The 13,932-nt window shown below is 40.9% G+C and overlaps 1 protein-coding gene across 1 annotated transcript in view; it reads right to left on the bottom strand.

The window, feature by feature from the left end:
* The window catches only part of Slc11a2 (solute carrier family 11 (proton-coupled divalent metal ion transporter), member 2), a 39,993-nt gene that overhangs the window by 8,667 nt on the left and 17,394 nt on the right, over positions 1-13,932 (bottom strand). The window contains exons 5-17 of the mRNA XM_013018819.1: positions 12,775-12,894; positions 11,753-11,859; positions 11,176-11,246; positions 11,007-11,074; positions 9,433-9,588; positions 8,612-8,770; positions 7,324-7,410; positions 6,531-6,650; positions 5,776-5,925; positions 4,367-4,440; positions 3,629-3,782; positions 2,513-2,522; positions 495-524 (exon numbers count right to left, since the gene is read on the bottom strand). Coding sequence (XP_012874273.1) covers positions 495-524; positions 2,513-2,522; positions 3,629-3,782; positions 4,367-4,440; positions 5,776-5,925; positions 6,531-6,650; positions 7,324-7,410; positions 8,612-8,770; positions 9,433-9,588; positions 11,007-11,074; positions 11,176-11,246; positions 11,753-11,859; positions 12,775-12,894 — 1,306 coding nt within the window. The remainder of the gene's footprint in view (positions 1-494; positions 525-2,512; positions 2,523-3,628; positions 3,783-4,366; positions 4,441-5,775; positions 5,926-6,530; positions 6,651-7,323; positions 7,411-8,611; positions 8,771-9,432; positions 9,589-11,006; positions 11,075-11,175; positions 11,247-11,752; positions 11,860-12,774; positions 12,895-13,932) is intronic.

Genomic DNA, 13,932 nt, shown 5'->3' with positions numbered 1-13,932 from the left:
AAAAAAAAAAAAAAGACTTTGCATGCTATTTTCAATACTGACTTATCTCTACCATTTTGTGTTTGTGACTTGTTTCTTTTATCCAACAGAGAATTTCCTGCTGACCCATTTTCTTACATCCTCTTCCTCTCTACTCCTCATCATGAGGAATGGGGAAAGAACTAATAGACATGGCAGTCACTTGAGCTACTAAATGGCAGTAACCTACACTAGAATCAGTCCTCACCTTGAAGAATGGAACATCAATAACTTCTCTAGTCTCAGGATCACAGAGGACAACCCAGCACCTTCATAAGCAACTGGCATGAAAGGATTCCTTTAACTTCTAAGCCAATTTTAAGAACAATTGCTGTGTAGGAGACATAGTAGACCCTTGATATCCACATATATACAATTCCAAGGAGATCACTGCTCAAGAACTGCCAATGCTCAGGAATCATAGAGCTCTGTAATGTAGTGGCTTGATTCACTTTTCCCATACTGCCATTCATCTTCTGCTAAAGCCATGCCATTTTTCAACAAACCTAAAATATTCACTTTATCAGTTAAGTAAAGCCCCTTATAAGTCCTTTTAGGACTGGGAGAATTACCCTGTTACCCTGTTTTATGGGTAGTATTTGCTTTGGGGAGAAGTATATTTTCACAAAATTAAGGACAGGGAAACACTCAATGAATCAAAAAATGATTTAAATACAGCTGACAATAATGTGAGTCTGACAGAACTTTTCTACATCATCTGAGCTATATAATGTATTTGTGGTAATTCAAAATTTTATATTTGAAGTATCTTTGACTAAAAATTATTTTTTGACAGCATTTGGTCAAAACCATGTGTAATAAGTCTGTGAATGTGGTGGGCTTACAGTATAATTACTTGGTTTCCTAGGAGCTAGGGTTAGTATCATCTTTACATAACTGACATTGGGAAGGGAAACAGAAAGAATATACCAATCCAGGACATACTTTTTCAGTATTCATTAGGGTGGTTTTCCATGGTATACACTGGCAAGGGGACTAAGTACTCTAGACATCAAGAGAAGAATTCTACTTTCTATCTTTAACTACTTCTTGTAGCAGAAATGGCATAACGTCTGCTGATCCTTATAAACAACCCTTGTGTTCTTCAGAGAAACATGTATAAAGCGGGAAAGGAGATTTGTTGTCACCATGGCCTTTTGTGTGTGTGTGTGCCAGCCCTGGGGCTTAAAGTCAGGGCCTAGACACTATCCCTGACTTTTTTTGCTCAAGGCTAATGCTCTACAATTTGAGCCACAGATCCACTACTGATTTTTTAGTGGTTAGTTGAAGATAAAGGGTCTCACAGACTTTCCTGCCTGGGATAGCTTTGAATCACCATCCTTAGATCTCAGTCTTCTCAGTAGCTACGATTACAGGCATCCTAGGCATAAAAAGCCACTGGAGCCCAGCTGGCTTTTTTTTTTTTTTAAACCAATACTAGCCATATTCAAGAACGTCTGAAAAAAAAAACCTACAAGCTCCGTTCTAAAATGACTACTGTTATCATTTTTACATAGTTTACTCTATACTTAAAAATATTTTTATTCATAAAAAGTACAAAGACTGTGGTCAGGCAGGCATGGTACCACACTCCTCTAATTTTAGTACTCAGGAGACTAAGATTGGAAGAAGCCTGGGCTACAGAGTGAGATTCTGATTGAAAAACAAACAAAAATTTCCCTTCCGGGGCTGGGAAGGTGGCTCAGTGGTAGAGCGCTTGCCTTGCATGCATGAGGTCCTGGGTTCGATTCCTCAGCACCGCAAAAGCAAAAAGAAAAAAGCCAGAAGTGGCGCTGTGGCTCAAGTGGTAGAGCGCTAGCCTTGAGCTGAAGAGCTGAGGGACAGGGCCCAGGCCCAGAGTTCAGGCCCCATGACCAGACTCCCACCTCCCCCCCCCAAAAAAAAAATTCCCTTCCTGTTCTATGTAACTAAGGGTTTTGTTTTGTTTTTTGCTTGGTTGTGGGGCTTGGGTGCTGTCCTTGCGCTCTTTGGCTCAAGGCGAGTGCTCTACCGCTTGAGCCACAGTGCCACTTCCATTTTTCTAGTGGTTTTTATTGGAGATAAGAATCTCATGGACTTTCCTGCCCGGGCTGGCTTTGAACCGCGATGCTCATATCTCAGCCTCTTGAGTAGCTAGGATTACAGGCGTGAGCCACTGGCGCCCGGCTGTAACTAAGTTGTTGGTTTTTTTTTGGGTCCGGTCGTGGGGCCTGAACTCTAGGCCTGGGCACTGTCCCTCAGCTCTTCAGCTCAAGGCTAGCACTCTACCACTTGAGCCACAGCGCCACTTCCAGCTTTTTTCTTTTTGCTTATGTGGTGCTGAGGAATCGAACCCAGGGCCTCAGGCATGCAAGGCAAGCGCTCTACCACTGAGCCAACTTCCCAGCCCTGTAACTAAGTTTTTTAAAAATTAGTTTTAAAACATTCTCATTAAATAGTTGTACAAATGAGTTTCATTTCAACAAATCAGTTTTTAATACACTATATCTTGAACAATGCCACCCCTTCCACCATTCTCCCCCATAACTAAGTTTTATAACCAAGACTTCCCTTCTTTTCCCTCCCCTTTTCTTCTTTCTTATTATCTTTTGCCAGTTGTGGAGCTTAAACTGAGGGCTTTGGCGCTGTCCCTGAACTCTTTTGCTCAAGGCTAGTACTCTACCACTTTGAGCCACAGTGTCACTTCCCATTTTCTGATGGTTAATTGGAGATTAAGTCTCATGGACTTTCCTGCCTTGGTTGGCTTTGAACCATGATCCTTAGATCTCAACCTCCTGAGTAGTGAGGATTACAGGCAGGAGTCACTAGCACCTGGTTTCTTTTTTTTACTTTTGTTCAAGATCAGGATTGAAACTTGGTACCTGATGCTTACTTTTGTTCTTTGGCTGGCACACTACCATCTGAGCCACACCTTCAACTCCATAACTAGGATTTTTAAAACCAAGATTATTTATTTGTAAAACCAAGATATTCTAATAACTATAGAGTAATTCAGTGAGAGTATTTATTTCTTTATATAACTAGTAAGTGGTAAAGCTGGCCCAGAATTGAGCCCACCTGTGTCCCACTTGAAAGCTCTAGATCACAGTGCACATGCCTTTTCCAGCTCCATCTCATATCACTCTCCACATTCATTCTTACTACTTTTTTTGTTTCTCAGACCTACTTTTTTCCTTGTCAGGAATTGAAGATAGAAACAGAAAAATATGATATTAGTAAGTCTGATGATTAGAAACATAAACAGATGCCTTGAAAATGCCATATTTCAATAGCCAGGAGGTAGATTGCTATGTGATCATTTGGATCTATCCATTTCTTTTTTTTTTTTTTGGTCCGGTCTTGGGGCCTGAACTCTGGGCCTGGGCGCTGTCCCTCAGCTCTTCAGCTCAAGGCTAGCGCTCTACCACTTGTGCCACAGCGCCACTTCCGGCTTTTTTCTTTTTGCGTATGTGGTGCTGAGGAATCGAACCCAGGGCCTCATGCATGCAAGGCAAGCGCTCTACCACTGAGCCACCTTCCCAGCCCGGATCTATCCATTTCTGAACATCAGTTTGCCCAACCTGTACCATCCCAGATATTTGTGCCCCTTCTCCTTCCAGACTGGACTTACCAAGTAGAACACAAAGCCCAGATATGCCACGCTGACCACTGCAGCCACCACATACAACACCACATGCCCTAGGTCCTGGACATAAACCACTACAAAGTACATGTTGATGGAACATACAATAAGGACCAAGATCCCGCCTGCAATTCTCCAGCCTCTGTAAAAGATCAGCACAGTAGAGAGTAAAACAATCTAAACTGGCCACAGACAGAAAATTGCATCTCATAAGGGTAATATGATAAGGATTTGGGGCACTGCAAAAAGAGAGCTAAAGTTATGCAATAACAGAAAGTAATAAGGGAAGTAATATATCAAATAAATCTTAATATTTATTCTAAAATTTGGGACCTTAAAAAAGTAACAAGCCTGAACATTACAATTAGTAATTTCATTAGAGGCCATTGAAATTTGACAAATAATGCAAAAATCGCATACCTTCAGATGTATGCAAAAGGTATTAGCTTATGCCTTTCACATTGAGATCATTTAACACAGAATTCAAACTTCAGTGGCTAAAGCTTAAATAAAATTCAGCACTAAAAAAACTGCATCGAAAAATTGTTTTTCCTCTTTAACTACATTCATATTCTCCATTCTCTACACCAAATGATTACTAGTAATCATTTATCAAAGCATGTAAAATCCCTGATGTGACTAATTTCTGATTGGTGTGTTAGATAAAAGTTCCCTATTTCCACATAGAAACTTCCCCTTTGAAAGAACGGAAATGACTATACTCACATTCCATTAGAAAAGTCACTCATTACTGGTCGCAAGCTTGTGAATGTGAGGATAGGTATGAGAGCAAAGGGAAGCTGGAAAAAAAAAATCAGACATGGATTCTGGTATCATCACAAAGAAAAACATAGCTAACAGAAGGAAATCACAATTATTTCTATCATCCCCACATACTCAAACTTTATGCTGAAATCTATGGAGCCTTCAAGCTATCTGTAATCTAGGATAAATGGTGATCATAAGTGTCCATATACAAAGACAAAATATTGAATCTGACTTGTCTTCTTAGCCTCCCCAGAATTTTGCATTCTTTCATTGTTATATTCACACCAGTCCTTGGGCTGGAACTCAGAGACTGAGGGCTGTCCCTGAGCTTTTTGTGCTCAAGACCAGTGTTCTACCACTTGAGCGACAGTTCCACTTCTGTTTTTTTTTTTTTTTTTAAAAACTGGATAGGGCTGGGAATGTAGCTTAGTGATAGGATGCTTGCCTAGCATGCAAGAGGCCCTGGGTCCCATTCTTCAGTACCACATAAACAGAAAAAGCCAGAAGTGGTGCTGTTGTTCAAGTGGTAGAGTGCTAGCCTTGAACAAAAAGAAGGTCAAGGACAGTGTCCAGGCCCTGAGTTCAAGCCCCAGGACTGGCCAAAAAAAACAAAACAAAAAAACAACTGGAGACAAGCCGGATGCCAGTGGCTCAAGCCTGTAATCCTAGCTACTCAGGAGGCTGAGATCTGAGGATCGCAGTTCAAAGCCAGCCCGGGCAGGAAAGGCCATGAGACTCTTATCTCCAATAAACCACCAGAAAACTGGAAGTGGCGCTGTGGTTCAAATGGTAGAACTGAAGAGCTGAGGGACAGTGCTCAGGCCCAGAGTTCAAGCCCCATGACCAACCAAAAATAAAAATAAAAAAACTGGAGACAAGAGTTACACAGACTTTCCTGTCTGTGTGACTTCGAGCCTCAATCCTCAGATCTCAGCCTCCTGAGTGGCTAGTATAGGCATTAGCCACTAGTGCCTGGCTTGTATAATGCATCTTGATCAACGTAACCTCTTCCATTGTTCTCCTGCCCTTCCATCTATCCTATCTCTACCTATCTTCTAAAGTTTCCTATTTCCATTTTCCTGTATGTACATTAAAAATTATGACTGCATTCATTCACCATCCTTTTCTCCATTCTCCTGCCTCCTTCTCCTTTAGCATAAAGTCTTATAACCATTTAATGTTTGCTGGATTAATGAATTGTAATATGGTATTCTTTAGGTCTCATAATTCCAATTCAACAAGCTGAAAAACTATTCATGTAAGTTCTCAATGTTCTACTACCAGTAGTCAGTACAAGACTTGATGCCTGATGGCAAGATTTAATGTCTGAATAAATATGATGTGAGCATTCCCAGCTCCTTGCTCACCTGTAAGCTTTGCAGAACATTCAGGAAGTCATTCATCCCAGTTAGGTGCTCTACATCTTGGAAGATAGCAACAAGCAGAGTGGGGATGATGGCAATGGAGCGTGTCAGAATCACTCGGGCAAAACGTGACCATTTTAGGTTCAGGAACCCCTGAAAGAAAACATAGAATCATGGGCTGGGAAGGTGGCTCAGTGGTAGAGCGCTTGCCTTGCATGCCTGAGGCCCTGGGTTCGATTCCTCAGCACCACATAAGCAAAAAGAAAAAAGCCAGAAGTGGCGCTGTGGCTCAAGTGGTAGAGTGCTAGCCTTAAGCTGAAGAGCTGAAGGACAGTGCCCAGGCGCAGAGTTCAGGCCCCATGACCGGACCCCCCCAAAAAAAAAGAAAAAAAAAGAAAACACAGAATCAGGATGATTTTCTGGAATGGAAAAGAGAGAATTGGGGATGAGAGAGAACTTAGAAGCATGAAATAAAGAAGCCCAAAGCCAATTATTCATGCTTATAATCCTCGCTAATTAGGATACTGGAATGATCACAGAGGACAGCACAGGCAGAAATGGTGGTAAGACCCTATCTCAACAATAACCAACAAAAAACAGAACTGGAAGCATGGTTCAAGTGGAAGAGCAACAGCCTAGAAAGCCTGAGGCTGAGTTCAAATCCCAGGATTGCAACAAAACAAAGCAAAAAGAAAGAAAGAAAAAAAAAAGAAACATCAAATGTCTGTGTCATCTCTCTATTTAACACTAGCACATACCTCCATGACAAACTGACCGGAATAGGTTCCTGTCATGGTGGAACTCTGTCCTGCAGCTAGGATCCCCACTGCCCAGATGTAGAGTGCAGCAGGTCCGAAGTAACATCCCAGCACAACACCCTGGGAGAGGCAAGGGAAGATGAGCTATGTCAGTCATCTGCTTAGCCAACAGCTCATCCTTGTGGCATTCTTCCTTCTTCTTAGTTAGGTAGCACTCATACCAAGTCCTGTGCTAGACACTGCTCCAAAGCTAGGCTCAGTTTTAATCTGACTCTATAGGCTTTTATTTTCAACTTTGCTGGACGTTCCTTCATTACTCAGCCTAGTACTCTCTTCTCCAAGCACCTAAAGCATTCATCTCCATCTTACATACAGAAATAACAGAAGCCTATACCACATTCCCATATCTTTCTGTACCCCTCCCCCATTCTGGAAAGTAGTAAGAGTGTAAAGAAAGGTCAAATATATTTGGGGAATGCAGTACACTATACATTATACTATTGGAGGGTTATGATATAAGCAGAATAAAGGGACTGAGAGACCCTGGTAAAGAACATTATTTACCACAATTAACAATCATAAGCTGTCACCAGGATTTTGGAAACTTTTCAACTGATACCATATGACAATCCACCCTAATCATATAACCCAAATGCTTGTCTAGCAAGTTGATCTCTGAAATAAATAATACTCTAAAGCAAACATGGTCAGATCTGAAACAAACTCACAAAAAGACCATAAAATAAGCCAAGATTGATTTAAGAGCAAAGATCACAAACCGGAACATGCTTACCCCTTTGTAGATGTCCACAGCCAGAGTTGAGTTATCCTCAGGAAAAAGGCCAGAATGGGGACTGCTGCTGTTTTTACAGACACCAACCTAGAACCCAAAGCAGTTTAAGAGCAATTTTTGTTTTAGAGTCAGAAAGCAGGTAAGAGCTCTACTACAAATCACATCAAGGTCTTTTATAAGGAGTAGGCTGAAAGAAAGCCTAGAGCAGGATGTGATAATGAACAGACACTGGCATTATTGTTTGTAATCCTCCTCCACAATCTTTTAGATCCCCATTTTGTCAAACTTCTTTATTAAGTCAGTGTGCCCTGATAATACATAAATCTTGCTCATTTTAAACAATGATAGAAGAGGCCCATAGAAGGCTTCAAACATGAGAGGACATGGAATAGGGAGAATTCATTCAAAAGAGAGCTAGAGGTCCTAAAAAACAAGTGGTGATAAAAACTAAAAAAGCACCTGGAGGTACAGCTCAGTGGTAGAGTATACACTCAACATGCATAAAGCACCAGGCTTGGTACTCAGCATAGCTTTGCCGGAGGGGTAGGGGGAAGTAGGCACTAGTGGCTCATTCCTGTAATCCTAGCTATTTAGGAGGCTGAGATCTGAGGATCAAGTCTCAAAGCCAGGCTGGACAGGAAAGAATATGAGAGTCTTATCTCCAATTACCCACCAAAGGGGGAAAAAAAAGATAGAAATGAAGCTGTGCTCCAGTGGTGGAGCACTAGCCTTGAATAAAATAGTTCAGGGACAACTCCCAGGCCCTGAGTTCAAGGCCCAGGTCTGCACAAAAACAAACAACAGAAAAAAAAAAAGAAGGAAGGAAGGAAGAGAGAAGGAAAGAGAGAAAGAAAGAAAACAAAAAGATTATATAGGTATCAGGAGTCCAAAAGACACAGATTTGAATAACAAATTTATACTTGTCACAAAGTGTGTTTTCTGTTTGCTAGCTCTTTCCAACCTGTCCTCAGCTTAGGTGGTAAGACTGGCAGCCAGGGAGAAGCTGATAGTCAGGAAATGGAAGGAGAAGCAGCCAAAGAGTTTTGAAGTCATCCACATGACAGCATGACTCAATGGTGAGTAAGAGGCCAGGTGCCTTTCCAGGAAAATACTGCGAAAGACAGAGATAGACTGGGCCAGCCACACATAATCTGACTAGTGTATAGGTAGAATTGAGGTTATAGATATATTTTCCCTGGGCATCTAGGCATTGTTGTAGTTTCCTGCCTCATTTAGCCTTCATTTTACCCTAATACTCACTACCACCCATGACCCTGGTTATACTCACCACCTGGTCATTGGTTTTCCCGAAAAATGCTTCAGCAAAGACGGAGACGACAAAGACGTTTATAATGAAGGAAACAAAGAGAGCAATGCAGGACTCAATGAAAAAGTACTTATTTGCTTCTCGAACTTCCTGCTTATTGGCCCGGTTTACCTGTCTAGACTAAAGAGATAGCAGCGGTCAATTTTTCACCACTTGCAGCAAATTTCCTTGTAAAACTTAGAACTTTAGAGTCAGCTGAGAGATTAAGAGAGCAAACAACTGACTAGATGAAATACAAGATCCAACAACTGACTTAAATCCAAGTCCATTAAGTGATTAAGAACTCCATACCCTTTGACAGCACTGCACATTCCCTAGATAGGGAAGAGTGACTAAGTGAACCTTCAGATATAGTGGCTGGAAAGACTACTGACCTGCAAACACTGACCTGCTGATTTCAGTCCTAATTATAAAAAGTCTCTGAAATCACCCAGTAAGTGAATACTAAGACTTATTGGTAAAGCTTGGCTGGGTTCCTCCCCTCTTGACCCCCCACCACAAGATGACTCAGGCTTTGGAGGCTGAAACACCAAAGGCTTGGTACACTTTCAGGTCTTACATGAAGAAAGTTAGCCATAGCTTCTTTTTGGGGTTAGTAGCTTCTGGTCAACTTGGTGATAAGAACATAATTCAAGAGTATGTGGAGTTTATAAATGTCCAGCACTAGAAATATCTTGTTCCTCAGGACTTTAAGAGTTATAAGCTAAATCTATGTTCCTTGTTGTTAAGGGAATGATCCTATGAACTGTATTGAAGGCCAACAATGTAAGGGTCTTGCTTACCTTGACTAAAGCAGAGTGCAGGTACATGTTGTGTGGCATGATCACAGCTCCCACAATGCCAACTGCCTGCTCAATCTGTGGCGTATGACAGCCAGAACAGGATGGCACAAACATGCCCTTGAGTACTTGGCTCTGGTTGGGTTTCACTGTAACATACTACACATCAACATCACTGATTAGCCTTTGATAAAACATGAGATAGGAAGTAATATAGGATCAGAGAATTCTGGCATCCTTTATTCTTATTTATTTATTGTTGGTCATGGGGCTTGAACTCTGGGCCTGAGCACTGTCCCTCAGCTCTTCAGCTCAAGGCTAGTGCTCTACCACTTGAGCTACAGTACCACTTCTGGTTTTCTGGTGGTTTATTGGAGATAAGAGTTTCCCGGACTTTCCTGCCCGGGCTGGCTTTGAACTGCGATCCTCAGATCTCAGCCCCTTGAAGTAGCTAGGATTACAGGCGTGAGCCACCAGCACCCGACTTCCTTTATTCCTTATAGTCCCTCTTCCTGCAACAATGACCTATTTGTGTAAAGAGTAGAAAATCACCAAAAATTCAAACAATAGCTGGGTGCAGTAGTCCCAGGTATTTGAAAGGCTAAAGTAGGAGAATTACTTGGGCCTAGAAGTTCTGAGGTCAGCTTGCCCAACTTAGAAGGCTATATTCTTTCAAGAAATAAAAAACTCTGGAGTATACTTAAGTGGAAGAACATCCAATATGCACAAAGCCCTGGATTTGATACCTAGCAACAACAATAACAACCACAAAAGAACAAAATAAGTTCTTTTGGTTAGAATATGAACTGTTCACCAAAGGCTCATATGTTCAACACCTGGTCCCCAGGTGGTAGTGTTATTTTGGGAAGTGTTGAAAACACTAAGAGATAGAACCTAGCTAGAGGAATGGGTCACTGGGGTGTTTTTGAAGAGCACCTGTGGCTCTGCCTCTTCTTGTCACTCTTTGCTTCCTGTCCACCATGAGGTGAGGAACTTCCTCCTCACATGCTCAGCTGCCATGATATTCTGCCCAAGCCAATAAGTACAAGAAACCAAAGGCTAAACCTTCTTGAATGAATCTTTCCTAAGTTCCTCAGGTATTTTGATCACAGCTACATGAGTAACTAATAACAAGGGACTCACTTCCAGATGTTAAAGAATTTGTGACTATGTAATCTAAATATTTAGTATCACATTAGTTCTTGAATATCCACACTTAGTATACTATATAGTCACCTATATTCATTTAAAAATCATCTATCACAGCCACTAGTGTACAGTGAGAGATTCATTCATAGACATTTCTCATTATGTTCTTCCCTGCAGTAGCATTTCTTAGAAACTTTGGGACAATTTCAAGATCTACTCATAGAGTAGATATAGTTTCCAATGTTTAGCCAAGCCAGTAAGCAGATACAAGTTTATTTGAATTTGACATAGAAAGATGTTATTACTTTAAATGAAGATACTGATTCCTGGGGGTATCTGGGTTGGAACACAAACCAGGAAATAATCACTAATCAAAACACAATGGAAATCTTGTTTTAAGAGGCTAATACATAGCCTGCCACACTTGCCTCATATCCAAATGTGAGAGCCATTATAGTGATGAGAAAGCCAAAAAATGCTTCAAGCTTCCGCAAGCCTAAGGAGGGAATGCAGCAGTGAGCTCACAGAAGGCAGACCACCCCAGCTGCCATGCCATAGGGAGTGGCTCCTTTAACTCCCCATTCCCACTCTCCTTACCATATTTGTCCAAAAACAGAAATACGAAAGTGTCTGCAATGGTGATTAGAACTCCACCCCACAGGGGAACCCTAGGTTAGAAATAAGAAATGGGAATTGAAGAAAGAAACACTCAAACCATTCTCTTCCCAATAGTTCTCCCCATGTAGAATACTTGGAGGAAAAGAGTTGGTGATAGGAAGTCTTAGGTAGTTGAGAAGCACAGCTCCAACTTCTGTGCATGCATTGAATCTTTGATTTAGAGTCAATGTCAGACATTTAGGACACACAACTGAAAATGCTGGGTCTTATTCGCAAGGTGCTCACTATCCAGTGGGGATAAACTGACATACAAGTAAATAATTGCAATTCAAATGACACATACTCTATAAAAAAAGAATGTACCATCATAGGAGAAGAAACAGAGAAATGTACCACCATAGGCAAATACATCTGCTGGGGGAGATAAAGGTGCTTCTAGAAAGGCTTCATAGAGAGTAACACTGAAGTTGAATTAAACATGAACTGAGTTTTCATTTTTACCTTGGCTTTGAATCCAACATAACACTGATAACTTTATAGAGGAAAACCCACTCACCTTCCAACAGACAGGAGATTGATAGCAATGGCTGAGCCAATCACTTCCTGCATATCTGAACCAATGATAGCCAACTCTACCATCAGCCACAGGATGATTCGTGGAACCTACACAGCAGAGTAAAAAGATGGGATTCTAATGCTTTATTTCTAAGAATTTCCTACTTTGTTTAGAATTCACCCTTTGGCACAGACCCACACAGACTTTTATAAGGGTTTTTTAAACAAAACATAATATAATGCAAACTTCCAGAGTATTGTGGATATATTCATAAAAGTGCTGGCGGAAAGAAAGCTCCCTCTTCATCCTTCTAGTGCTTCATAGTCCTGAGTTTGGTCCACAGCAATGCTGCCTCAATCCACCCACCTACCCACTTACCCAAGGGGAAAAAAAAAAAAAAGACTTCCAGACATGGAGTTCATTTCTGCCTTAGGAGGCAGAAAAACCCAAAATATGTAGAAGGAAGCTATAGCTCCGAGGGGGAAAGAGTAAATTGAAGAATAATTAGCAAATGCAAAACTGTTGCCACATATAGTTTGTAGTAAAAGGAAAAAGCTTACCTTATTCACAGTGAGGACAAACTAAAAAAGATCTATGTATAGAAAGATAGGTCTCTTTCTCTCTCTCTCTCTCTATACACACACACACACACAGACACACACACACACACACACACACACACACACACACACTGATGTAATAACACAGCTATATGCATAAAAGTGCTTGGAGAAGGCACCTTACACCCACTCCCATTGTCTGTGTAGCTAGATGGCAGAAAGTTGAGGGAATAGTAAATGAACAGCAAGCAGAATTTTTCTTAAAAACCCTTCTGGGAAAACATGAATCCCAAGTTATATTTTGAAGGAGAAGAAAAAAGTTAAGAAGGGCAGGATTTCCCTTAGTACTTCCAATCTTCAAGGTCACTGACCCCAAATGGTCCAATGGCTCAGTACAGAATATATCTGCCAGATACAAATTCCTACATGGGTAAGAGACAAATAAGACAGCACACTACTCACCTTCGGGTACTGACGGTGACACACTTCAGCAAGATGTAGCCCAGTGACCACTCCCAGTCTAGCTGCAAGGCGCTGGAGTAGCAGACCCACAATGGTGGCCAGTAGAAGGACCCAGAGCAACTAAGAACAAAAGCCACCGGAAAAAATATTAGACCACTTTGCTTCCTTTCTTTCCTTGGTTGTTTGGTAATGTAAAGGGGAAAATAGTACACTCAGAAAAGAGCCCAGATCAGGAATCAAATGGCCTGAGTTCTGCACCAATGACACAGTGGGTACCTTGGATTTTTCTATGCTTCAGATTCTCCTATCTGTAGTTTCTCCTTTTTTCATAGAAGCTATGTGAATAAAACAAAAAAAAAAAACAGGTGGCAAATATTTTCACTTAAGTTTCATTGCCAATGAAGTACAGTGGACCCTGGAAAAATGCAGCAGTTAGAAATGCTAAACCTTGTATAGTGGACTCTCCAAAAGCTTAACTACTAGCAGCCTGCTGTTTATCAGAAATCCTACTGACAACATAAATTTTTTCACCATGTATGGTGACAAATATGTTGAGCACTGTAAACTTCAGTATACAACTTACCAGAATTAACTGCCCTCACAGAAATATTCTGTGTCATGTAACATTTAAGTTGGATAATTGCAACACCTGGGCTTACCACAGCAGCAAGAGGTACAGACAAATGATAAAATAGTAAAATAGTAAAATTGTTATCTACATATAGCTTATTAGTTCAAATTTAAAGTTAAACATATCAAATTTAAAGTTAAATTTCTAGTATTTCTAGACAAAGCAGTTCATTTGCAAGTTTTTTCAAGTTGAAAACATTTACAAAAGAACCCATTAACCTGGGAACCAGTGGCTCATGCTTGTAATCTTAGCTACTGGGAAGCTGAGATCAGGAGGATTATGATTCAAGGCTAGTCCAGGCATAACTCAGTATCTCTCTGAACTAATAGCTGTCCATGATGACATACACCTAGCATTTCAACTACATGAGAGGCTGAAATTGAGAGGATCGCATTTCCAGCCAGCCCAGTCCAAAATAAATAAATAAGTGAATAAAAAAATAAGATGTTTGTGAGCCTCCCTCTCAACAAAGAAGCTGGGTATGGTGGTACATATGAGTCGTTGTGCCACCTATTGTATAAAGCATA

This window comes from Dipodomys ordii, unplaced genomic scaffold (genome assembly GCF_000151885.1).
Source record: "Dipodomys ordii isolate 6190 unplaced genomic scaffold, Dord_2.0 Scaffold42, whole genome shotgun sequence".
Classification (NCBI taxonomy): Eukaryota; Metazoa; Chordata; class Mammalia; order Rodentia; family Heteromyidae; genus Dipodomys; species Dipodomys ordii.
The sequence above is the reverse complement of the archived record's forward strand: the minus strand, read 5'-3'. Positions and strand labels throughout refer to the sequence as shown.